The sequence below is a fragment of the Carassius carassius genome, chromosome 1 (genome assembly GCF_963082965.1).
Source record: "Carassius carassius chromosome 1, fCarCar2.1, whole genome shotgun sequence".
In the NCBI taxonomy this organism is placed as follows: Eukaryota; Metazoa; Chordata; class Actinopteri; order Cypriniformes; family Cyprinidae; genus Carassius; species Carassius carassius.
In genome coordinates this window covers 43,956,945-43,981,695 of record NC_081755.1, presented here as the reverse complement: position 1 = coordinate 43,981,695, position 24,751 = coordinate 43,956,945, and the positions used below count along the sequence as shown (strand labels likewise).

The window sequence follows — 24,751 nt, the reverse complement described above, 5'->3', positions numbered from 1 at the left end:
GATATCACCACTGTTGCCGTTTATAATAAGCTTGACCGGTTTTGGGACTAAATTTACTGTCCAGAACACATTTTTGTTACGAAGAAGACAGTATATTCTTAAGAATTTATGATAAAATGATAGATTTGGACTGATATTTAACCATTTTGTGATTATAGGCACATATTAACAATTAACAGATCCAAAATCCAGCAAATTACTTTCAAATGACAACATTCTATTTTTATCAGTGGGTAAAAATATTGTTAATAAATATTTAATGCATTTAATTTATTATATTAAACACTGTGTTATCATGACAGCAAATGTGATGTTCGAAATATATAAGAATATTTCTTACATATATAAGAAATATAAATAAAACACTTAACAAATAAAAGAAGAAGTGCTCAGTGGAACTTTCTGCTGATGAATGCATTTAAATGAACACATCAATCTCATTTGGAATGTGACTGTCACACTTTATTGAAAAAAATAATACTAATAGGAATATTTCGGACAGGAAATGATTTCTCTTTACTGCTTAACCTCGGCATAGGAGAGCAACAGAAAAGACAAAACAGGAACTACTTGAATACATTGACACTAAATTACAAACATGGAACGTATCATGAATTATTAAGATGAATAATAGTAATGCTGATGTTATATATCACGATATGAGTGCTGTAAATGCATATAGTGCATGATTGTCTGCGTTACTGAAATGCAAATAAATGAAGGTGGGAATCTTGTGTCCAGAATCAGCTTTGACAGAGATGAGTCACAGCATCAGTACTGTCATTCCTATATAGATAAGACATGCGTCGCTCTTTATTGTTTTATAAGGTTTATTACTTTTGCTTCCTGAACCGATTCGGCTTTGCATGAGTGTGACTTCTTGCATGTCACCTGTCTGTCAGTATCCACATCCCAGAATGCACCAGTCGACACTATACTGTAAATACAGCGATGACTCTTTGTGGTGTATCTTGCAGCTCTGCACTTGTTGGAGGCAGAGGTTTCGCTTCTCTTGCAGTAGAAAGCAGCATGTGTTGCGATGCTCCCTCTGTTGGCTCAATATGTTCTGCTTTAGTCTTAATGAAGCCCAAGTGTGGTTGAACAGCGTCCTCTAGTGATGAAGAAGTGCAGATTCTCATTTCTGGGTCGCTCCAGTTTTTCTCCCTTTTTTGAAATCTCAGTCATTCCTAGAAACATGATGTCCAACAGTGGTACTGTCCCTTCAAAACAACCAAAACTCATCAGACCTCAGTGGATCAGGTCGATTATAGCTGGTGTCTTTGGCAAAAGAACAATTCGAATTTTTCCGATGATTCACATACAACATGTACGCCATGAAAAGAGCTTCTTTAATTTGGTGCTGAATCGAATAATATTATTTTGTCCAGTCGAGTTCGAGAAGCACAGTCTATATGCTGTTCTGTATTATAGTCTCATTTGGCTTTTGTATTCTATCTATTTTGTACGTTATTGTCAACGAGCTGTATTGAATGAACAGCATGAACACAAAATGACGCAGAAATCACTGTAGACAAGCAGCAAGATCATCGATTTGTGACTTTCTTAGCCATTCATAAGATAGAAATCCTAATGTGTGAATCATTTCATCCCCTCCCGGTGAGTTTTTCAACTTTTTATGCTTTCAAGTTTCCATTTTCTACAAAAATAGGTGCCTCTTTTTCATCAAAAGCAGTCATGTGTCCAGGGCTCTGAATGCAACACACGTAGGGGGCGTCTCTGGGAAGAAGACTCAGAAATTGCTGAAGATCTCATGCTTCTTGTTCCAGTCCATCTGGGGCGCTCTCTTTCTGGAGCGCTTGGCGTGGGCTTTCTCTTTAGCCTCCGCCGCCGTGGGACTCAGACACAGACCTGTTTCTTCAAACGGGTCGAGGAGATGGCTGCTGCTCTCCCTCGAGAGCTGCAAAATATAAATAAACACATAACACGCCGTTTCAGACAGCCATATTACAGTATGCATCAAATATATATATATATGACTTGATGCATGAATGTGCAATAAAACTCTAATAGAAATATATTATTGCAGATGCGTTCGTGTTCTTTTGTTCACCTGTGTGTTGGTGTCCTGACTGCTGCCGTCTGAGTATGTGGATCGGGAGGACGACCCGTTCACATGAGGGCTGTTGGAGCCGTTCGTTACGGACTCGTCAAAATCTGTTTTAATGAGAAGAACACGTGCTCAGATCGCTCTTCATTCACTGAGATCAAGATCAGAGAACATTGAGGCTTGAATAGAAATAGAAAAGGGTTATCAATATGATGTATGTGATGACCCTGTATCTTCATAGTGAGATGTGCTGGGATGCTAAACTTCCTTGAGAAGAGCTTTGATACAGCTGCAACCCTTGAGAAAGAAAGCTGAGCCGTGGGATAAAAGCAGCCTGATCGACCTAAACTGGGTCAGCTGATGTTCACAGACCTGACGCAGAAGATTTACTCATCCAGAAAGAAATGCATGAAAACGATACAAAGAAAACAGCCAGTGGACTGGGCTAGAGTGACCTTCCAGTGGGCCAAATCAGGATCCTGCCAAGTGCCGATTATCTAAGAGATGTCAATAGCCTGTTTAAGGTGTTTACCTCGGCTTAACTCTAATCTGAGCCACATGTCAGGAGAACAGATGTGGACGAGACTCAGAGAACATGGATTTACTGTACCAGAAGTGTTTCACACCTCTATATAGAGCCTTGAGAGGAAATCTCGAGCCTCAAAAGCACCATTAGCACAGAAAAAAAATGTTAAACTCCCCCTCAAATCCCAGGAAGAGGAAACCAAGGCTGCACAAACAAACGGATTGTGCAATATAGCAAAACTAACTCATCTGGGCTCAAAATCATCTTTCGTTGTTGATGATTATTCAAAAGAAGATGTGTTCTGAGTCTGACTAGATAAAATGATAATCAAAATTGGATATTGGACTTGATCCACAAACATACAGTGTATTCTGAACGACTGGTTGCTTGTATTGTCTGGTGAGCTGTGATTTTTAGCTCTTTGACTCTACCTTTGACATGGATGCTGGTGGGAGTGATGGCCATCTTCTTGAAATGCTCATCTGTATCCGGATCCACCACTAGTAAACGCGTCTCATTCCCGCCGTTCTTGATGAAGGCCACGACTTCAGCGTGTCTCATGCTTTCAATGTTCACGCCGTTTACCTGCGCAGAGTTTGAATATAGCAAAGCTTATAAAAGTATAAGTGTTTTTCTACAACAACAAAACATTTTATTGAGCTGATTTGACTATATATTTAACAGTATTTCATAAACTGGATATACTGGACATGTTACAACAGTAATACCATGTGCTCTGCTGATTATTATGTTTAAATATAAATAGTCATTTCAGTGAAGTTTGGGCTCTGTTGTTAATTGTAACCTTCAGAAACGTAAAAGGGCTTCTTGTAGATTAAAGTAAAAGCTGAGATAGATTTTTATCCCCAATTTTAATTTTAAAAAGAAAGAGCAGTTTGTTCAGTAAACCATGTTTAAATTTCTTTTTTTTTTAAAAATATATTTTATATACATGTACATATACATGTATAAATGCACGAATAAATGAATAAAAATGAATAAAAATGCACCGTACATCTATTATTATAACTGAATTCACTAAGTATTTAAATGGTATTGTAAGGTACTACATCCTGGTATAAAAATTGGTTAGTATTGTCATTTGCCATGGTTTATTTTTTATTTTCATAAACATTAAAAGAGAGTAGAGGTGCAGTGATGATCTAGAGTATAAAAACATTTAATCAGTGGATTATTCTGGGGATCCTCACTTCTGCTCCAGTGACTTTAATCATATGTAAAAGCTTTAAATTATCCCTGATGAACCTGTTCAGTCAGTGTTGTCTTATAGTGCCCTGCTATTGGTTGCTTAGCAACATGTTTTGGGGTAGAATTAGGTTCCTAACAAGCTGAACAGAGGAGAGACGGCGAGGAAGACTTTTTACCGAAATTACATCCAAATCAATCAAAACAAAAACAAGGGCAGAGGAGCTAACCGCCTGCGCTCCCCTTCTGCTGAAGGTGATTTAATCTGAGTGTTTGTCCCGAGGACAGATGGAGCATGTGCTGTACTCCGCTGACAGCATTAAATATTAATAGCAGCCAGGTGGGTTTCAGGTATCAGTGTCCTGAGGTGCGTCTCTGAAGACTGAAGGGGGCAGGACTCTCACTCTTATACTGACGGAGGACAGCAGAGGGGAAGAAAGTTTCACAAAACTGGTCAAGATCATTTAACCTCAAAATCAAATGAAAGAAATAAGAAATGATATAAAATAAAGGCTTTTTAAAAGAAACATTAAGAGTTTTTACATTGTGACAATATCTGCATGAAAATTAAGGAAGCCTTGCTTTACTTTTTCATAATTGCCAATATTCTCAATGATGATTGTTAAGTATTTAAATCAAAAGGATGAACAATACTTTTTAAAATAAATACTTATTTTAAAAAAAGTATGCAAATTTTAATAAAATCTTGCATAATACAGAAAAATTGAATTTAAAAAGTTCAATTAAAATGCTGATTAACAGAACTACATTTTGTTAAAGTTAAAAGAATTATACTGTATATATATATATATATATATATATATATATATATATATATATATATATACATACATACACATATACATACACACACATTGATGAATAATGCCGATTTTTAATTTTCATTTAATTTTCATTTTTTATTTAAATGTGTATATATTTATAGTTTTCTAGATTTTTTCACATTATTGTGCTCAAATGTCATGCATATACTGTCATTATATATATATAATAAAAAACAACAACAGATGCATTATCTTTAGCATTGTTTTCCTTTCTTGTGAATTGTTGAAATTCATGTTATATCAGGGTTTCATAAGATTCAAAACAAACCACACAGGTTCATGGGTTACCAGAGGTTATGAGAGCATGTTATTGACTTCTGTGATAATGCAGGATGTACTCGGCTCTGCTGATCACAAATGAACATTTCAACAGTATGTTATTTTGCTTGACTCAGTCTTTCAGTCAAGCACAGAAATATTTTGCGCAAGTCATCGTATCACCAGCCGCCCACATGCATCTGAATGTGATGGATGGGCTGAGTGTGAATGCACAAGTGAATTTAGAAAGTGTGGGTGTATATCATCACAGTGTATACTGATGCACATGTGTGTGGCTTCCCTCAGGGGAAAATTAGACTAAAGAAGGCTTCATCAGAACCAGATCTCACCTCTATGAGTCTGTCCTGAGGTTTGAGTCCTGCGCGGTCAGCGGGCGAGCCGGGGTCCAGAGCTCGAATGTACTGACCCGGTCTGGACCTCTCGCTGTGGAGATTAAAGCCATAACCCGCCTCAGACCGCACCAGGTGACACAGCCTCGGCAGAAGCTCAGGCGGGTCCAGGGTCGAGGATTCAGATGAGGGCTGGACCTCCTGTGATAGAGGAAATAAAGACACTTAGATACAAATAAACCTACAGCTAAATCTTAGGGTGAAAAAACTCTTTGTTTTTCACAGTATTTCAGTTTAAGCCAATGTCTAGCTAATCTATAATTTCAGGCAGAAAGAGAGCGGTTGACCATTATTTGACTGGCTGATTAATAGGTTTCATTGCAGCTAGAATTCATCAAAGTTAATGCATTTTTGGGGATTTGAAAAAAAAAATGGTGTTCATTTAAAAATAATAAAATAAAAACAATTTTGGGTACATCTTATTTATTGCACATGCTTGTAGTGTTCATTTTGAATAAGGATCATCTGCTATGAATAATTGTAAATGTAAACTGAACAAAATTATAAACGTAACACTTTTGCTTTTGCCCCCATTTTTCATGAGCTGAGCTCAAAGGTCTAAGACTTTTTCTATGTACACAAAAGGCCTATTTTTCTTGTTCACAAATCTGTCTAAATCTGTGTTAGTTAGCACTTCTCCTTTTTTCCCTCCTCCTCACAGGTGTGGCATATCAAGATGCTGATTAGATAGCATGATTATTGCACAGGTGTGCCTTAGGCTGGCCACAATAAAAGGCCACTCTAAAATGTGCAGTTTTATCACACAGCACAATGCCACAGATGTCACAAGTTTTGAGGGAGCGTGCAATTGGCATGCTGACAGCAGGAATGTCCACCAGACCTGTTGAATTGATCTGTTAATTTCTCTACCATAAGCTGTCTCCAAAGGCGTTTCAGAGAATTTGGCAGTACATCCAACTGGCCTCACAACTTCAGACCACATGTAACCACACCAGCCCAGGACCTCCACATCCAGCATCTTCACCTCCAAGATCGTCTGAGACCAGCCACCCGGGCAGCTGCTGTCACAATCAGTTTGCATAACCAAAGAAGTTCTTTACAAACTGTCAGAAACCGTCTCAGGGAAGCTCATCTTCATGCTCGTTGTCCTCATCGGGGTCTCGACCTGACTGCAGTTCATCATCGTAACCAACTTGAGTAGGCAAATGCTCACATCCGATGGCGTCTGGCACTTTGGAGTGGTGTTCTCTTCACGGATGAATCACAGTTTTCACTGTACAGGGCAGATGGCAGACAGCGTGTATGGCATTGTGTGGGTGAGTGGTTTGCTGATGTTAACGTTCTAGATTGAGTGGCCCATGGTGGCGGTGGGGTTATGGTATGGGCAGGCGTATGTTATGGACAACGATCACAGATGCATTTTATTGATGGCATTTTAAATGCACAGAGATACCGTGACGAGATCCTGAGGCCCATTGTTGTGCCATTCATCCACGATCATCACCTCATGTTGCAGCATGATAATGCACAGCAAATTGCAAGGATCTGTACACAATTCCTGGAAGCTGAAAACATCCCAGTTCTTGCGTAGCCAGCATACTCACCGGACATGTCACCCATTGAGCATGTTTGGTATACCACAGCGTGTTCCAGTTCCTGCCAATATCCAGCAACTTCACAGAGCCATTGAAGAGGAGTGGACCAACATCCCACAGGCCACCGTTAACAACCTGATCAACTCTATGTGAAGGAGATGTGTTGCACTGCGTGAGGCAAATGGTGGTCACACCAGATACTGTATAGGTTTCGGACCAAAGATTCCCCACCCCCAGACCCCCAATACAGTAAAACTGCACATTTTAGAGTGGCCTTTTATTGTGGCCAGACTAAGACACACCTGCGCAATAATCATGCAGTCTAATCAGCATCTTGATATGACACACCTGTGAGGTGGATGGATTATCTCAGTAAATGAGAAGTGCTCACTAACACAGACTTTCACCATGAATTCCACCACTGTGATCTGAATACATGGGTTTTCCTCATAAAAATGTGTAATGGAAGGTTACAAATGCCACGACCAACCAATAACAAGAACCAAGCCAGGAAATCTGCCATTCATCCAAGACCGGGAGTGGAAAAATACACTACAGTGCCACAAAGGAGGAGGTTTGACAATGTGAAACACTGAAAGCAAGGCCAGCAGAAGAATCAGAAAGATGCTGGATGTGTGAATAACAGCACACAGGAAGCATAATCAGCCTGCCACAGGAGAAACTCTCAAACATGAGCAAAAAATACTCATCAGCGCACCACAGAAAGAAACCACAATAACGGACATGTCAAAAACATTTTTCGAAGGTTAAAAGATGACATAATCTCTCATTGGCTAAGAGATGAACAAATAAATGTCCCTCAAAAGTGTAATGTTTAAAATATTTGATGCATTTTTTTTCACATGATTTCAAAAGGAAAAGAAAAAAAAAGATGGAAAATGGAAAATCAAGTAAACCTAAGTTGTCTCAGTCAAGTAAGTATTATAAAAGATGTAAGCTATTCTATTGCTTACTTTATATAAATCAGTAAAGGTTTCAAAAGATGTTTTAAGAATAATAGTCAAAGGCGTTTTGCTTGTTAAAAGGGAAAAACTATTAATCAGATGACAAGAGAAAGTCTTTTCCTGTTCAAATATGATACAGTAGACTTCACAGGGTTAAAGACAGTCCAAGACAGGAAGACTTTATTCCACTGAATTCAGGAGCAGTCCGTCCACCTCCTCAACACAGCTGATCTCTGACAGGACAAATACCGTTAGAGAGAGACACAGAGGAGTCTCTGTTTCTGACAATTCCACTGCTAAACACCTCCATATGACTTCATGATTCTGTGCCTCAAATAAACCTCTCTGCTGAAGCATCATAGTTATAATATTTCCATTGTCACACCCCTCAGCGCTCCCCAGCATTACGCCCTCTTCCTGTCATCCCGGGTCCTGAGGTTTCTGTTCCTGGCCTGAACATGGATGCATGGGATAAGTATGAGAAAACACTCGGGAGAGCGGCAGATGCGGCACAAAGCATTCCTGAAACTTCTTTTCACAATAAGCCACTGCTTGTGTGTTTCAAAGCATGGGCTTGTAAAATGATACAGATGCTGCTGAATTATTGACACTGGGACCTCTGGGATTTCTCACACGTGACTGTCATCAACCCTTTCACCGCTGGGGCATCTAGAGCACAACACAAAACACAACAGAAATTACACCCTCGCACAGAAACACGGATTCAGAAGCAGTCTGATTCGCAATCTAATGAGTCTTGTCTTTTTAGAGAATCAAACACATTCAGCACAACACAACCAGTGTGGTGCAAGTCCCAAATAAATGACTTTAAGACTTTAATGACAAATAAAATGCTACCACATTGGTTTGTTCGTGAAGTGTTGTGTAATATTTACTTGTTCTATTTTGATTCTTTTTATTATCTGTGTCGTCAGTCATTCTGTGGAAGCTTCTGTCATCAAAACACATTCCTTGTATGTGTAAACATCAGTGTTACAAGTAATGCTTGTCACGTAATCAGATTTAGTTTTTTTACATAATCAGTTACGTAATGAATTTGTTTGAGCGGCGCCCTCTACTGAACAGATATGACTTTACATTTCCTTCAGCCTGAGGCGTATACATTTCACTTTTGTTGTGATAAGGGTTTTTATATTTGTAATTTCTTTATATTGAAAACAAATAAGCAAGTACGTAACGCATTACTTTCCATAAAAAGCAACTAACGTAATTAGTGACATTTTTAGGGAGTAATGCAATATTGTAATGCATTACTTTTAAAAGTAACTTTCCCCAACACTGGTAAACATACCTGGTAATAGAGCCCTTTCTAATATATAGTTCAGGATATATGAAAAAGGCCCAAAAATACCTAAAAGAATCATAAATGGAGCCTAATAGGAACTAAAATTGATTTAATTCATACGATTCACATCCCTAAACTATGCGCATTACTTGACGTGTTTGGTGTGTTTGCTGCATAGCCGTTCTTCTCAGGTTTGTAATGTGTGTGTTTGTGTGTGTTGATGATGCTCCACAGCCCCACACCCATGTTATCAGTCCCACACAGACACGCTCCACACACCAGCACCGCCTGCAGACGACAGAGGGGCAAACCGACACCCCCAGCAGGAAACACAGTCACACAGGAAGTGCACAGATCAGAGCAGGGAGGAGACTGGAAACAATTTTCCTCATCATATGGATTTTCCTGCAAACAGACCGATCGTGAAATGCTCTTGTATTTTGGGCACGAGTCAACTCTAACTATATAACATCTGTTAACACTATTAGTCCTCAAAAAAGTTACTCGAAAGCGAAAAGGTTTCATTTTAGTCTTCTTCACAACCAATCAAATGTCCCGAGCTGAAAACATCTCGACGCGGTGGAGTCGTGTTACGCGGCCCCCCTCGTAGCGGTGTGACTCCTAGCGAGCATGTTGAATCAATTAGACCAAATTCTTACGACATGACTTCCTCCCCAGATACATGTTTTTTTGTGTGTAACAACACCAGAAATGCAGTTTTAACACATTGTTTGGGTAACACATGTGATCAAACATGAGGGGATATGGATTATGCTAAATGAAAGACTTTTAATATGATGCATTGTGACGGTAAATGATTATAATGTCATGTAATACACCTTATATATGTTCTTGTAACCTAATAGGAACCAAAATAGGAACTTTTGTAACCATGTCACACCCAAACCAGCCTGGGGCGATAATCTTTGACCTTTACTCACAATCACAGCCACAAGGAATCTGTCAATCTGAAGTAAGATTGTATTTATTTTAATTTAGTTTGAGGGGGAAAAATACTTTTATTCAGCAAGGACACATTTAATTGATTAAAAGTGACAGTTAATGCTTTGTGTTTATGAAAGAATCCTGAAAACAGTATCAGGTTACAGAAAAATATTAAGCAGGCCAACTGTTTTTCATATTTGATAATAGTAAGAGATATTTGTTGAGCAGCAAATCAGTATATTATAATGATTTCTGAAGGATCATGTGACACTGAAGACTGGAGTAATGATGCTGAAAATATAGCTTTAACATCACAGGATAAAATTATATTTTACAATGTATTCAGATAGAAAACAGCTATTTTAAATTGTAATAATATTCACAATATTTTACCATATATTTTATCAAATAGGTGAAATTTGTGAACATAAGAGACTTGACGCTTATGCTGAAGTCAAAGCAGCGTTGCACACAACTGAAGGCTTCATTGGGCCGTGTCTCAGAGCTGGGTTTGCTGTGTTTGTCAGGAGGACCATGTGCTGGAGAGAGAGACAGCATGAAGTCTGCCGCTCAACCCACGCAGTGTGACCTCCACAGTTACATCACATCAACGCTCTCACATCCTCTGTGTGTGATCACTAGATGTGTCTCATCTCCTCACTTTCAGCCTCAGCAGAGGTTTTTAATCAATGCTACACAAATGCAAAATCATACTGAATGAAGAGGTCAGTTGTGATGTTGAGAGTCACAGTTTCTAATGGTCCCAGATCTTTTTTTATGTTAAAATGCTTTCTCCAACTTCATCTTAATATACAGAGAAAGTTTAGGGTCAGTAAGAGTTTTTAAAAGCAGTCTCTTCTGCTCACCAATGCTGCATTTATTTGATCAAAAGTACAGTAAAAACATGATAACAATTTAATATAAATGTATTTGAATATATTTGCAAATGTAATTTCTTCAAAGCTGTATTTTCAGCATCATTACTCCAGTCTTCAGTGTCACATCATCTTTCAGAAATCATTCTGATATGATGATTTGCTGCTAAAGAAACATTTATTAGTATTATTATTATCAATGTTGGAAACAGTCATGCCGTTTCATATTTTTGTGGAAACTGTGACACATTTTTTGCAGGATTCTTTGATGAATAGAACGTAAAAAAAAAAAGAAAAAGAAAAGAAAAATGTAACACAAAAAATGTTATATTATAAATCTCTTTACTGTCACTTTTGAACAATTGAATGCATCATTTCTGGATAAAAGTATTCATTTCAAATCAATCAATCTTACTGACCACAAAAAATGAAACACTGTTAAACATTAAACAGCCATAAAATACTAAAACTCAAATAAAAAACTAAATAAACGGACAACTTGAATATATTAATCACAAAATTAGAGAGTAAACAACTACTGAAATCCAATGAAATAAAACAACAAAAACTCTATATTATTATTATTATTATTAATAATAATAATAATAATAATAATGACAACAACTACTGAAAACTAAAAAAAAAAAAAAAGTGCACATTGAATAAAAAGCCTAAACAAATCTCTAAAGTCCCTCCTCTCATTTTTCTCCAATGGTGGACCTGCAGGCAGGCAGTGAGTGATGTGTTGGGCGTCCCGCCATGGCTGTGACTAACAGTCACATGAGCAGCACGTTCAGTTTGTGAGACAGGTCTGGTTAATGTCCTCACTGCAGACCAACAGTGCCACACATCTGACCCTTTAATGGAATCTGTGGTCCCTCCCCCTCAGAGGAGCTCCTCGAGCCCGGCCTGAACGCCCCTCGCAACATCTGGACTCCACACAGCTGCCCCTCGTCTCACAGCGGGCTCAGACTGAGAGAGAGAAGCCATGTAGTTCCTGAGGTACAGAAACAACACATAAACCACAACTAATGTTTAAAGCCTCAGCACGAGTCTACAAGCCAAAACTATGCTGAGTTACGGCGGCACCAAAAAGATTTGTCTGCTTAAAGCGTCAGTTCACATCAAAATGAACTATTCTGTCATCATTTACTTGCCCTCATTTCATTGCAAACCTCGATGACTTTCTGTCTTCTATGGACAGAAAAAATATTTAACAACATTGGAGCCCAGTGATTTCAATCATATAAGCAAAAAAACAAAAACAAAAAAAACAAAGAAGAGGAAGTTACATTTTTGGGTGAAATATCCCGTTTATGTCACACCTAAAAATATTTGTGGTGATAATTGAAATGATAATAATTAACCAATGCTAAATTTTTATATTTTTAATGAACATTATATTACATTGCATAATGCATTTTATAATAATTATATTATAATTATTCAAATCAATATTTACAATTAAGCAATAATACATTTTATTTTATGAAAATGTATTACATTAAATTATACTGTATTAAATTATACTATATTATAGAATAATTGTATTCTAATTAAAATAATATTGATAATTAATCAATAATAAATTATAATAATTCATGAACATAATTACAATTATATATTTATAATTAAAATCAATATATTATATTATAATAATATTATAATTATTAAAATCAATACTTATAATTAATCAATAATGAATTGTAATATTTTATGAACTTTATATTATATATTATTATGTTAATATGTAACATGTGTCTGCATGTATATATAATATCTAGCAAAAAAAAGCATTCATTTTGATTTCAGTATCACTACAGTATCACTACCTCAATGCAATTACACTAATTACAATACTGTAAGCAGCTGAACTTTAAAAAGGTCTAGTTTCATAAGACTGATTGACTTCAGGCATCACAACAAACGTATTAATAGGAGACAGACGAATCCAAACAGCATAATGCAGCCAAAGTGTGATGAGTCAAACCACAAACACTCGGCCAAACAGAGCAGAGAGGCAACAAAAACAATACAGGACCACATAGGAATCATTTTTATAAGGTGAAACCGCACACCAGCGCATTGAAAATTAAAGCGCATAACTTTTAGTTAGTTTCCATGGAAATTTGGAGCCAAAATTGCCTTTAAGAGCAGGTTTGGCTGGTGCACATGCCTACAGGGATATTAGTCCACTAATGAACCAAGCACACTGACTGATGTTCAAGCATTCAGACGCGTCTCGTACAAACACATGCAAACGCTGACTGTCATACCAACCAAGTTGTATGCCATGACTATCTAGGCCAGAGTTTCTCCTCACACATCTCTTATATGTGTGATGCTGAAGCAGATGGTTTCATTTATGCCAGCAGGAGAAAAAAAGACTGGAGAAGCGGAGACTTGGGGATCTGTTTCGATCTCCGGCATTCATCACGAGCGCGTGTGGAAGTAGGTCAGTCCGGCATCGCTCCAGATCTCACGTTCTCTGACCCAGATGACTGTCAACACCTCAGGACGAGCAAAGAGTGTTTAACTTTCTTAAACGGCCTCGCTCCACAGCCTCAACTTGGCTTGCGTGTACCAAAGTGGATTCTGGGGGAGATTTTTTAAAGATTCGCCATGTTTAAAGGATATTTAACACACAAAACTAAACTGTCATCATTTACTCACCCTCATGTCATTTAAAACCTGTAAGACTTAATTTAACTGCAGAAGAGAAAAGAAAACGCTGTTTTTGTCTGTACAGTGACAGTTAGTGGTGTCCAACACAAAACTGCATCCCTTTGACTTTCATTACATGGACAACAAAACACAGTTTTTCAAAATAGCATCTTTTCTGTTGCACAGATATGGTTAGAAAGTGCATTAGGGTGAGTAAATAATGGCTTTTCATTTTTGGGTGAACTGTCTCTTTAAGACTCACCTAATCAGACAAACAAATAGAGTGCACTAGTGCCCGCCCACTTCATCAGCTGCACTGGTTTCAAAAGTATTCCTGTTTATTTTTGATTAAATTAGGGATTTAAAAAAAGTCTTCATTAACGCTTTAGAAGTCATGAAACAAACCGACCAGCTACGAGGTGAATCAAAACATTACAAACCTTTAGTGCAAAAATGCATATGAAAATCAACCAAAAACATAAAAGTACAAGACTTAACACTTAACGGCTTTAATGAGGGAAAGAACTACAATCCCATGAAGCTTTGCAAATCACTTAAAAAAACTATTACCGTAATTAACAGGTTGCTGATTGGATCTACGCAAACAGTGTATTTTAAATTGAATTACTTGATTACATCATTTGCAGTGTTTCATGGAAGTGGGCGGGGCTAAAAATATATTTTGGCGCAATTTGTTCTCAGTGACTCTGATTGGTGGAATTTTTCGTACAGCATCATGGGTAATGTAGTTTTCCCACCACAATTCCACTAGTAAACCATCATTGTAAAAATAATTTGAATTAATGTGAACATGTAGCATCGAACGGATATGCAACCAATGAACAGCCTCTGAGCTCACAGTAGATCAGTTACTGTTTAAAATTAACTTCCCTATGGAGAAAATGAATGCGTTTTTACAGTCTCGTGTTTTCTTCAGAAAACGTGGAAATGTAGTAAAGATCCAGTGCTGCTGTCATTGTGCTGAAGCGTTGTGTAACATGTTCAGGCTGCTGTCTTGCATGTGATGGTGATTTAAACACTTGAACAGAGTTCAAGGGTAACAAATCAAAGCCAGACGATCCCAGCACCAGTTAGCTAAGAATGGGAACAGGGCTGTTTCTAAGTATCTCACTGCTCGTTCAGTGTGCTGTTTTAAGAACATTCGGTAGATTGTGAAATCCCCGGACATCTTGAGAACAGCATCAGATGATCCTCCGTATGAGGAACAGCTGGAGAAAGGGCTACTCTCGAAAAACAGGCACAAATAACAGCCCTAAAATTGCTGGATCAGTATTCACAATGCTTTCTTCTGCATCTAACTTTTTTCTAGAGCTCCCTGGAGGAAAAACTGAAAGGGAAAGGAAATATGTAAGGAGTCCAAATGCCTTCTCGGATCGCTGAATCTGACAATTTGCTGAGTATGAAGAAAATGTTAAAAGGCCAGGTCTAAATAAGCAAGCACTTACTTACTTATATATTTAATTCCCTGATTTCTGAAGTACATACTTAGTGTATTGTTCATCTGAATGATATCCATGTGCGGAATGTTATAATATTATGTTGTATTTGTTTTAATTACTGTATTAATTACTTTTTTATTAATTATATCTGTGAAACATTCCATGCTCATTATGTTTGGATTCTGATTACAAAGACTGCACATAATTCTGTCAGTTTCTTCTTATTTGTGGACCAGCAGTCAGTGTGATTCACACAAACCCTCTCCAAATGCTGCGAGTTTAAGGTTTCTACCCCTCCCTAGGACCCCTTCCTTTATGGCTCAGGACTCCCATATCACCTCAAACACACACACGACGACTCTGCTTCCAAAGACAGCCTCGGCTTCCTGCCTGAAAGGTTTCATATTGTCTTTGCTCTTCCCAATGTGCTCCTTTCAAAAACTAACTGTCCTGAAGAGGCTGCATGAGGTCATGTGACACTGGGGTTAGTTGTCACATGTAGAAGTGGAAACCAGAAACATGCAAAGTGTGGAGGTATATAAAAAAATAAAATAGTACATGATAAATGGAGCCAATAGTTAATAAATACTACAAAACGAAGAGCCCCAAAAATGAGCCCAGATCCGAATCACCTATGACTCAGAGTTTCACAAGACAAGCAGGGCGACTTTTCAAAAACCTCTTGTATCCAAGATCAACACACAAAGATGGATCATTTGTGTTAGTGGCACCAAACCTGGAACCCTGAGCAATGTTCAGATGGGAGGAAGGTTTAATGAGTCATCACTTTCCTACAGTCTACCGACGTCTGGAGAAAGTCAATGGATCGAGCTCTTAAACACTGAGGAGAATCATCAAGTCCAATGATAGGTCTGTATGGGCAGTGATATCAGCCAATATGAGGCCACTCTACAGGAAGACGTCCCACATACACATGGCTAAACACAATTAGAGTGGTTTTGGAACACCAGAATATGGCTTTTCTAATCACCAAATCCAAAAAGTTTTATGACGGGCCATTTTGGAGAATAACATTTCCATTTCCTTTGAATAAGAAGGTTCTTTTTAAAACTGGAAAATATCCCTCTACAAATAGTTAAACTTTGAGTTTATCCGAATGAATATTATGAAAACAAATGTTGGAATTAGAACCAAAACAGTCTGTATAGTTTGCTGAGAACGTTGACGAGAAAGTTCCATATGCAACTTTTATTCTTCAGTTCTGCTCTTCTTAGAATAACACAGAATCCAAAACATTGATTTGAAATTTGTATGTCCAACGCAACATAAATGATTGATTTACCATCTTCAGGTCATACATCACTCCAAAATCAAAAGAAAAGTATTGTTTTGGGGGGAAATTAGACAATTTTACTACATCCTACTTTCAACGTCCAAGGTTTCTCTTCACATTTTGGGTCGGATTGCCAAAAAGGAATCTAAATCTTTGAGTTAAGTCAAGTGCTTCACCAGCGAAGGCTCAGATTTGCAGATGTTGTCCCGGGTTCATCTTCTGATGGATATCAGAAACAGTCTCTCTGTTTTAAACAAGTGGGCTGCTGCGGTGTTAATAGTTTTAATGTCATCTAAAACATTATCACACACATGTGGCTGTAAAAAAACCCACCCATCACTCACACACTCACATCTTTCCCACTCCACTCCATCTTGTTGAAACAGCAGTGAATTATACAAACCCATTTGGAAAGTGTGCTTTAAGTGAGAGCAGATGTTGGATGTATACATTAGGCTCAAAAAAGACAAATATAATATTTAAGATCTTATACAAATATTGCATTAACAGACTAATGATGGCCATTTTTGCCATGTAATATTTCCAAACATGATCTACACTTGCGCACAGATGTTAAAAATCACACTTTTAATGGCTAAACACACCCCTGACCCTTCGTATTATACACTTCAGCAATTAACCTGTCCAGAAATTTTGTGTAACAGACATAAATGATTCCTCAAACCACGCGTCTTGTTGAAGAGAGATGTGCAAGCTCTTCTATATGTCATCAGACTAAGCCATTTTGCCGGGAATCAGTACAATGGGTCAAAAACTCTGAGACTAAGTGTGGGGACTTTTGACTCGAGCAAATAAACAAGCACTTAGCAACCATCCAGAACAATCCATAACAGAACATCCTAACAACTATTCCTAGCAACCACATACTGTAGCAATGTGCTAAAATCTGAGAATGTAAATGTGTTATTAATGTATACCAAAAACGTATTCACTTCAAGTAAAATTAGTATGTATATACACAGTGTATGAGCTGAAATGATATGTATTGTAAAAAGCGCTATACAAAATAAACTTTAATTGAAATTAATATATGGTGCTGATTTTTCAGGAATAAAAATAGTGGAATAAATGCTGAAGCAATTTCTGGCCAGGATCTTTTATCCTTTCAAAACACCAAAATCCAGAGATTCATTTTCTTGAATGAGTAAGCCACACTAATGTACTGAGCCAACAAGATAATATCTGAGTTACTCACTTAACTCATTGTTGTTTTAAACTCAAATTAACCCAATAATCCATAATTATTGCCGACCACACATACAAACTAACCGATAACCCTTACATAAAGAGTCTATGAGAACTAGATATAACTATAACTGATGACTTTACTCGAGCCAGCTGTTCTACAACATCCAGATGTTCAATGTATTTCATGATGCAGAGACATTCATTTATGTATTAGTTGAGGGGTAAGGGCCAACACAGGGGTTAACTGACCTATTGGTAAGCCCCTCCCCTTGAACACAGACTAGCTAATGGCGGTTGGGGAGTGGAACTCTGACATCAGCGCCATAGAAAAACATTAGAAGATCTGAAACTGGCATCGATTTTATGGGTTTTTTATTTAAAAAAATGGAAAAACGATGTGCCTGGGGTATTTGTACCACTGATACCAGGTATCCTGAGAGGATGGCCAATAGAATTTAATTTAATTGTACCAAATCATTCACTCCCAATCCTAATTAAGACAAAAACCTTAATTTTCTGGTTGTCATACTCTCATTAAAGGTGCCATGTGCAAAAATTGAGCTAAAAATATTCAAAAAATGACCTACACGCATCAAAAGTATGAAAAGAAATAAGGGCGATGATGTCATTAAAAAAATGTAAAGTTATAGTGCTGCAGAGATATCAACCTTAATTAGCAGTAGCATTACTAGCCCCGGCCCGACAGGTGTCGTAATACCAGTTTCGGCCATGGGAGGCGGTATGCGGGCAACATAACCACGAGCCAACCTGCAATACACGAATAACTCGCACGGCTTGTGGGCGTAATCTAACCTGATGTCAATCAAGCGGAAGGATGGTTGAAGCCCTTGTCAAGAGACCACCACCCGCTACAGGGAAACAACCGCGCTCGGAAACACAAATCAAATCCGATAAGAAAAGGAGCCGAACCAGAGTAAACATCGGCACTGCTTTCAATCGCTGGAGACAACTGATGGACCTGAAAGAAATGAGGTTCGACACCGAACTTGCAACATTTCTTTTGGATTGGTAAGTTAGATGCTGTTAGTATTTCGCTAGAAGTTTGTTTTATATGTTTGTGTATTTTTTTTAACCTGCTCTGTCTAGTCTGTTGGTCTCCGTGTCCTCTTTGCTTCGTGGTTTTTCTGTACGTGAGAAAATTGATGTGTGGCGTGAAAGCGTGTGAAAAGAGTCAATTGCGTGTGTCTCACGGTGAATGATTGAGAGTTGGCAGCTCTGGTTACGTTGGTTGGCGCTAGCTTGGTCAACATCAGCTGTCTGATGTTGACCAATGATGTTGACAGAATGCTGTCTGTCAAATTAATTTAATTCCAATAATGTGTATATACAACTCAAAATGTAATATGAACAAAACGAATATGAACATATTCACTGGTAAAGGTGAAGGGGAGTAGCTTGAAGATGTCATGTTTCAAAATCACTTGACATCACCCAACGTTCCTCTGGAGGCAAAACGTCCTCTTATAGCAGCGGTTCTCAATTCCAGTCCTCGCGCCCCACTGCTCTGCATATTTTGCACGTTTCTCTTTGTTAACACACCTGATTCAGATAATCAGCTCGTTAGAAATGAACTCCGTGCATGAACTGTTTTTCAAATGTTCATTGCTCTCTACTCTCTGAGCAGGGGAAATCTGTTGAAGTTTACCTCACATCGAAACATTCATTCACTGATTTGTGCTGTGCAGCGTCTTTAAACATGGACAACTGTGACATCATATACCTCTGTAAATCGATACAAATTAAATTCACGTCTTGCACACTTCAATGCACTTTGATTGGAACATATAGCTACGTTCACTTCGAACTGGAATCATGGCTGAATGTCCTGTGATGTCCACTGCGCAGGGCACTTATGTTCGAATAGTACAAACGTCTAAAGCGCTAAGAGAAACGTTCAAAATGTGCAGAGCAGTGGGGCGCGAGGACTGCAATTGAGAACCGCTGTCTTATAGGCTTCGGCTATGCTCTAGGGTTGTTGTGAAGGTAGGGGCGGAGCATAGAGACTATGCTGTTTCTCGTTTGTTACTCTAGAGTAGACCAATTCACTTTATTGAGGCATACTGCCCCCATCTGGTATGGAATGTGGAGTATGACTTGATTTTTTTGCCAGATATGACAGATGGCACCTTTAAGTTACAATTTTTATCTGCTCAAGCAGAACTTTAATATCATCATGTGCTTTGGCAAGGTATCTCTGGTTAAAACCAGCTAATGTTAAAGCTAGTGAGTCCATGCTAACGTACAAAGCTAGACAGTGAAGTGTTCTTGTGTCTTGTACAGTGTAGGGCAAAAACACATAAATAAAGGTCTACATTTCACTCTCTTCATATTAAACTGGCTAAATGTACATTAATTTAATCGTACCCTGTGGTACATGAACAGTGTTGATCTGGGATGTTGTTATCTGCGATCGTGACGACTGTAACATTAGACTACTCCCGCTTGCCTTGTGATCTCTAAACCCTCGCTTCCAAATTAATACCCCCAATATTTATTTTAAAATCTCTTATATGTCATTGTAAGACAGTAAGTAACTCTGATTGTTTGTGCAAGTTTCGCAAAAATAACTAAGGGGGCGGGGCTTACCGATAATGTCAATTAAAAGGTTCTACACTCAACAAAGGTTCCAAACATGATGTCATAGGAGAACCATTTTGAATTTGCCATAGTGAACAGTTCTAAAAGTTATAGCTGACCCCAATATTTTTATTTACTTTTAATTTAATCACCCTCAGGTCATCCAAGAAGTAGGTGCCTTTTTTTCTTCAGTAGAGCATTAAAGAAGATTTTTAGGAGAACCCACCATGGTCCTTGGTGATTCATAAAAGCCAAGTCAGCAGCTATACGTTTTTAAGAATAATAATAAAAAAAAACATATCAAAGACCTTAAAATTAATGAATGCCCTTGGTTACTGGCGATATACAAAGGTCTTATATAGCAAAATTATTAGTTTGTGCAAGAAAACTGAACATTATTACCTGTAATCCAAAGCCTTTCAGACAGTTCAATTCTGGTGTAAATAACTGATTCACCAGTTTAATTACATAATGACTCGATGCAACGTATACGCAATTATTAAAGCTCCCAATAAAAATGTCAAAAATATGTTTTACTTATCTCAAGCATATCAAGTGAATAAACTAGTCTTCATCAACTCACCTTTTCACATAAACAGTCAGAAACCATAAAACATTTTTATTTTGCCCCTTGATTTAAGTGCCGGTTCACACATGTGCATATCAGTAGTTCACTTCTGGAGGAACTGGAGCACTGAATGATTTGGCAAAAACCAACATTATAAGATTATATATGGTGGCATTTTGGCTCATTTCGAGTCAGAGTGATTGGCAGGCGTATGAAAGTGAGTTTTGATTGAGTGACTAGAGCCCCAGTTCGCTATAAAAAAAACTAAATAAAAACGATTCAAAAGAACGTTTCGTTCACAAAACATCATGGACATCAATCTGGACCGTTTGCCTGAGGCTCTGGTAATAATATTCAGTTTCTTGCACAGACCTATTGTTTCGCTTCATAAGAGAATCAGGAGCAACATTTTGTACGGCTTGATATGCTTTTTTACTCTCAAAAACATGCCCCTGCTGACTTGCATGTTATTAATTACCAAGCACCTGTTTCAGCTAAAAATCTTCTGTAATGTTCTACTCGAGACAAAATGTTTTTATCTACATCTTGAATGGCCTGAGGATAAATTACCAGCAAATTTTCATTTTTGAGTGTACTTTCTATTTGAAAGAACTAAGAGTGAAGAACATTTGAATCATCTGAAGGACCTTTTACTGATGTCAAAGATTCTTCAGTGAACAACAGAAGCTCGTAGCAGATAGTGAATGGAACCACACCTTTTTAGGAGCTCGTGAGAGAGGTTTCCTGATGGGTTTGGAGATCTCAGGTCGTTTGGAAACCGAGCCATTGGCCTGTTTACTGGTGGACGGTGTAGGTGAAGGGTTCTTGACTGCAGGGCTCACCCGGATGGCCATTTCCTCCGTGCAGGTGAGACGCAGGCTGCGAAAGTACTCATCAGTCTCTCGGTCAACCACCAGCAGTCTGGTCTCATGCTCCAAGGCTTTGATCCGCTGCACCACCTGAGCACAAGAGAAAGCAAAACTATAGGATGAGCTCTAAGAGATGTGCTTTTCACTACAATTACATTGACACAGTGTTATTTGATCATCATGTCAAATCTGGAACTGCATGCATGCCAAAATAACAGGACTTCAACATATGCATCATGTTAGTATGTCTGAGCACACAGACAGATCTGGCCAGAAGATCTCCTGCTGTGATGCTGTAAAGCCTCCAGCTGCTGTCACAGCTTCAGCACTTCAGTGCACTAAAGATTTACAAGGGATTTTATTGATAAGAACATTTTCCACTTAAGTCAGAGTTTCACCACAAGTTTCTGTGGAAGCTTGTTTCCGCTATGGAATAAAAAAATCAGCAAGGTAATTTTGACTTTTTTTTCTGAATTTCAAGATATAAATTAGCAATTGCGAGAAGGATTGCAAGATAAAAAGTCACAATGACCTTTTTTCTGTTTGAAACGAGAAAAAGGAACAGAGATGTAAAAAGAAGAAAAGTTCGAATTGCGAGACGTAAACTTAGAATTCTGAGAAAAATCTCAGATGTAATCTTGAAATTGCAAGAAAATTCTGTAAGCAGACTTTTTTCTTATTATAAAATATTGCAATTACCATTTAACTTTTTTTATGTAATTGTGTTGTTAAAAGGCTTCCACGGGGTTATTATATGCAATACTCTTTTATTATCCATATAAAGTTGCGTCCAAAGCCAAACAAACTAATGTTTCAAAGACTGAAACATTAATCAAATCGCAAAACACATACTTATATATGAACTTCTCTTTCTAGATCTCAACTCTTCTCAAGGTGCATCCTGGGATGCTTTTAAACACTGCTGAGGGGTTTTCATTGAGGCTGTTTCTTTCCCCTTCAATACTGACTTATGCATGAAATTTTGGTATATATAATATAATATATATATATATAATATATAATATTTGTACATAGTCACAATTTATATTTTTTTATTGATTTCAAGCATTACACATATGATAGATCAAAATGTTTGCGATGCAAAGCTGAAATTTCAGCATCATTACTCCAACCTTCAGTGCACATGATCCTTCAGGAATCAGTCTAATATGCTGATTTGCTGCTCAAGATCAATTTGCTGCTTTTTTTTTTATCAATGCTAAAGACAAATGTACTGCATAGAAAGTTAGAAAGTTCAAAACATATTTTGTAACATTATGTTTTACTGTCACTTTTGGTCAATTTAATGCATCCTTGTTAAATAAAACTATTAATTAGCTACTTTTTGAAAACTCTTTAAACTGACCCCAAATTTTTGAACGTTATAGTATCCCCGGTTCCACAGACAAGGCTTAAACCTAGTCCCAGACTTCCTATTTCAACGGAAGAAGAAAAAAGTGCAAAAAAAAGATGCCTTTGCTTTGTCTTAAGATGGACACCAATAATGTTTTTTCTAAGGCAAGTTTATAAAAATGACTTAAGTGTCCCAATTGAACTTTGGCCTAATCCTGTTTTAGTCTGTGAAACCAGGCCAAAATACATGAAATGTTTAATTACCTCAGAGCATTTTTACACACTGATGTTAGTACTAGCGAACACTCTTAAAAATATAGGTTCCAAAAGGGGTTTTCACACTGATGCCATAGAAGAACCCGTTTCGGTGCCCCAAAGAACCTTTCAGTGAACAGTTTTTTAAAGAATAATTTTTTAGTGTGATAATCCAAAGAACCTTTTTCCACTCTAAGAACCTTCTGTGGAATGAAAAGGTTCCATGGATGGTAAAGGTTCCTTATGGAACCATTGGTGCCAATGAAGAACCTTTATTTTTAAGAGTGTAGGCTACTATAAAATCGCATAGAAACGCGCCTCACAGCCAGTGTAAGGTGAGCTCGTGTGAGATCTGCACAGGTGTGATGTACCTGATGGTGTGTCTCTCTCTCCACGTTCTCGCCGTTCACCTCCACCACACGGTCACCCGCGCGCAGTCCCGACGCCTCCGCCGGGGACGCGCGCTCCACTTTCCGTATGTACTGTCCGGTTTTTCCTTTCTCTCCGTGCAGATGAAACCCATAGCCGTTCTCTCCTTTCTTCATCACACACAACCGAGGCTTCAGATCGCTTGCCATAGTATTCCGCTTTCGCCTTCACATCCAAACTTGCAATAAAATCCAAGCGTACTTCTAATCTTTCGAAAACTTAATGCAATGGTTTACAAACAAGCATCTTTAGCCTGTGGGTTATTGCACAGTCCGCGGTGTTTTGCAAAAGAATGTGCATGCAAGTATCCGACTCAGCGCATTAGTTAAAATAGACAAAAACCAAAAGACTCGAGTCCGAAGCGATTATATGCTTACGCAAGAAAAATGTAAAAGTGGAGCCGGGGAAGCAGACTGTGAAACTACCTGTGGATGTTCACAGACGCATCCAAATCTCCTCCATGAGACATTCTGCCCACGGAGAGAGAAACGCAACTGGTGCTGCTGTCCACTGACACACTGCGTGGCGCGGAGTAAGACCGCCCATCTACAGCTTTAACAGAGAGAGATACACAGAGAAACACAGCCGAAGAGCCTTCGAGAGGACGCGAGCCTCATCAGTGTGTGTGTTTGTGTGTGTGTGGGTGTGTGGGTGTAAACAACCACTCCAACAGAGAAGAGCGGACACTGACTTTTACTAGTCTATGTATGAAAATACCCTAAACATTGTGCGAATAATACAGCTATTGAATCTAAAGGGAAATTGTGCATTTGGAGTAATTTCAAGTCTTCTGAATTACATAATGTAAGGTAAAATCACTTTAAATGCGTCGAGGTTCTTCGCGACGCTTTAAACTGATATTTAGCGGCAGGAGCTCAGTTATTTTACAGACTATATAACGTTTAAAGCAAGACGTGAAGTCTTCAAGAAACCTTAGATACATAAAAATAAAATAAAAACGAATCGTCAACTACTACATGATTTCAGCAGCGCGAAGGCGGTATTTTGTTATGATACAACTTCACGCGAACTAATTTATGTTCGTTGTTTATTTGGCGGTGATTAAATGATAAATATTAAGAATATTAAATA

General features: G+C 38.1%; 2 protein-coding genes across 6 annotated transcripts in view; one reads left to right on the top strand and one right to left on the bottom strand.

Moving 5' to 3' along the window:
• The window catches only part of LOC132151902 (Fc receptor-like protein 5), a 628,771-nt gene that overhangs the window by 415,111 nt on the left and 188,909 nt on the right, over window positions 1-24,751 (top strand). The window lies entirely within an intron of this gene.
• LOC132152044 (Na(+)/H(+) exchange regulatory cofactor NHE-RF2-like) lies at window positions 1,455-24,217 on the bottom strand. Its single transcript, XM_059560695.1, has 6 exons — window positions 23,602-24,217; window positions 21,470-21,712; window positions 5,254-5,454; window positions 3,026-3,179; window positions 2,072-2,175; window positions 1,455-1,918 (listed from the first exon to the last, which is right to left on the bottom strand). The coding sequence occupies exons 1-6, from the start codon at window positions 23,806-23,808 to the stop codon at window positions 1,751-1,753; spliced, it is 1,077 nt and encodes a 358-aa protein (XP_059416678.1). The 5' UTR covers window positions 23,809-24,217; the 3' UTR covers window positions 1,455-1,750.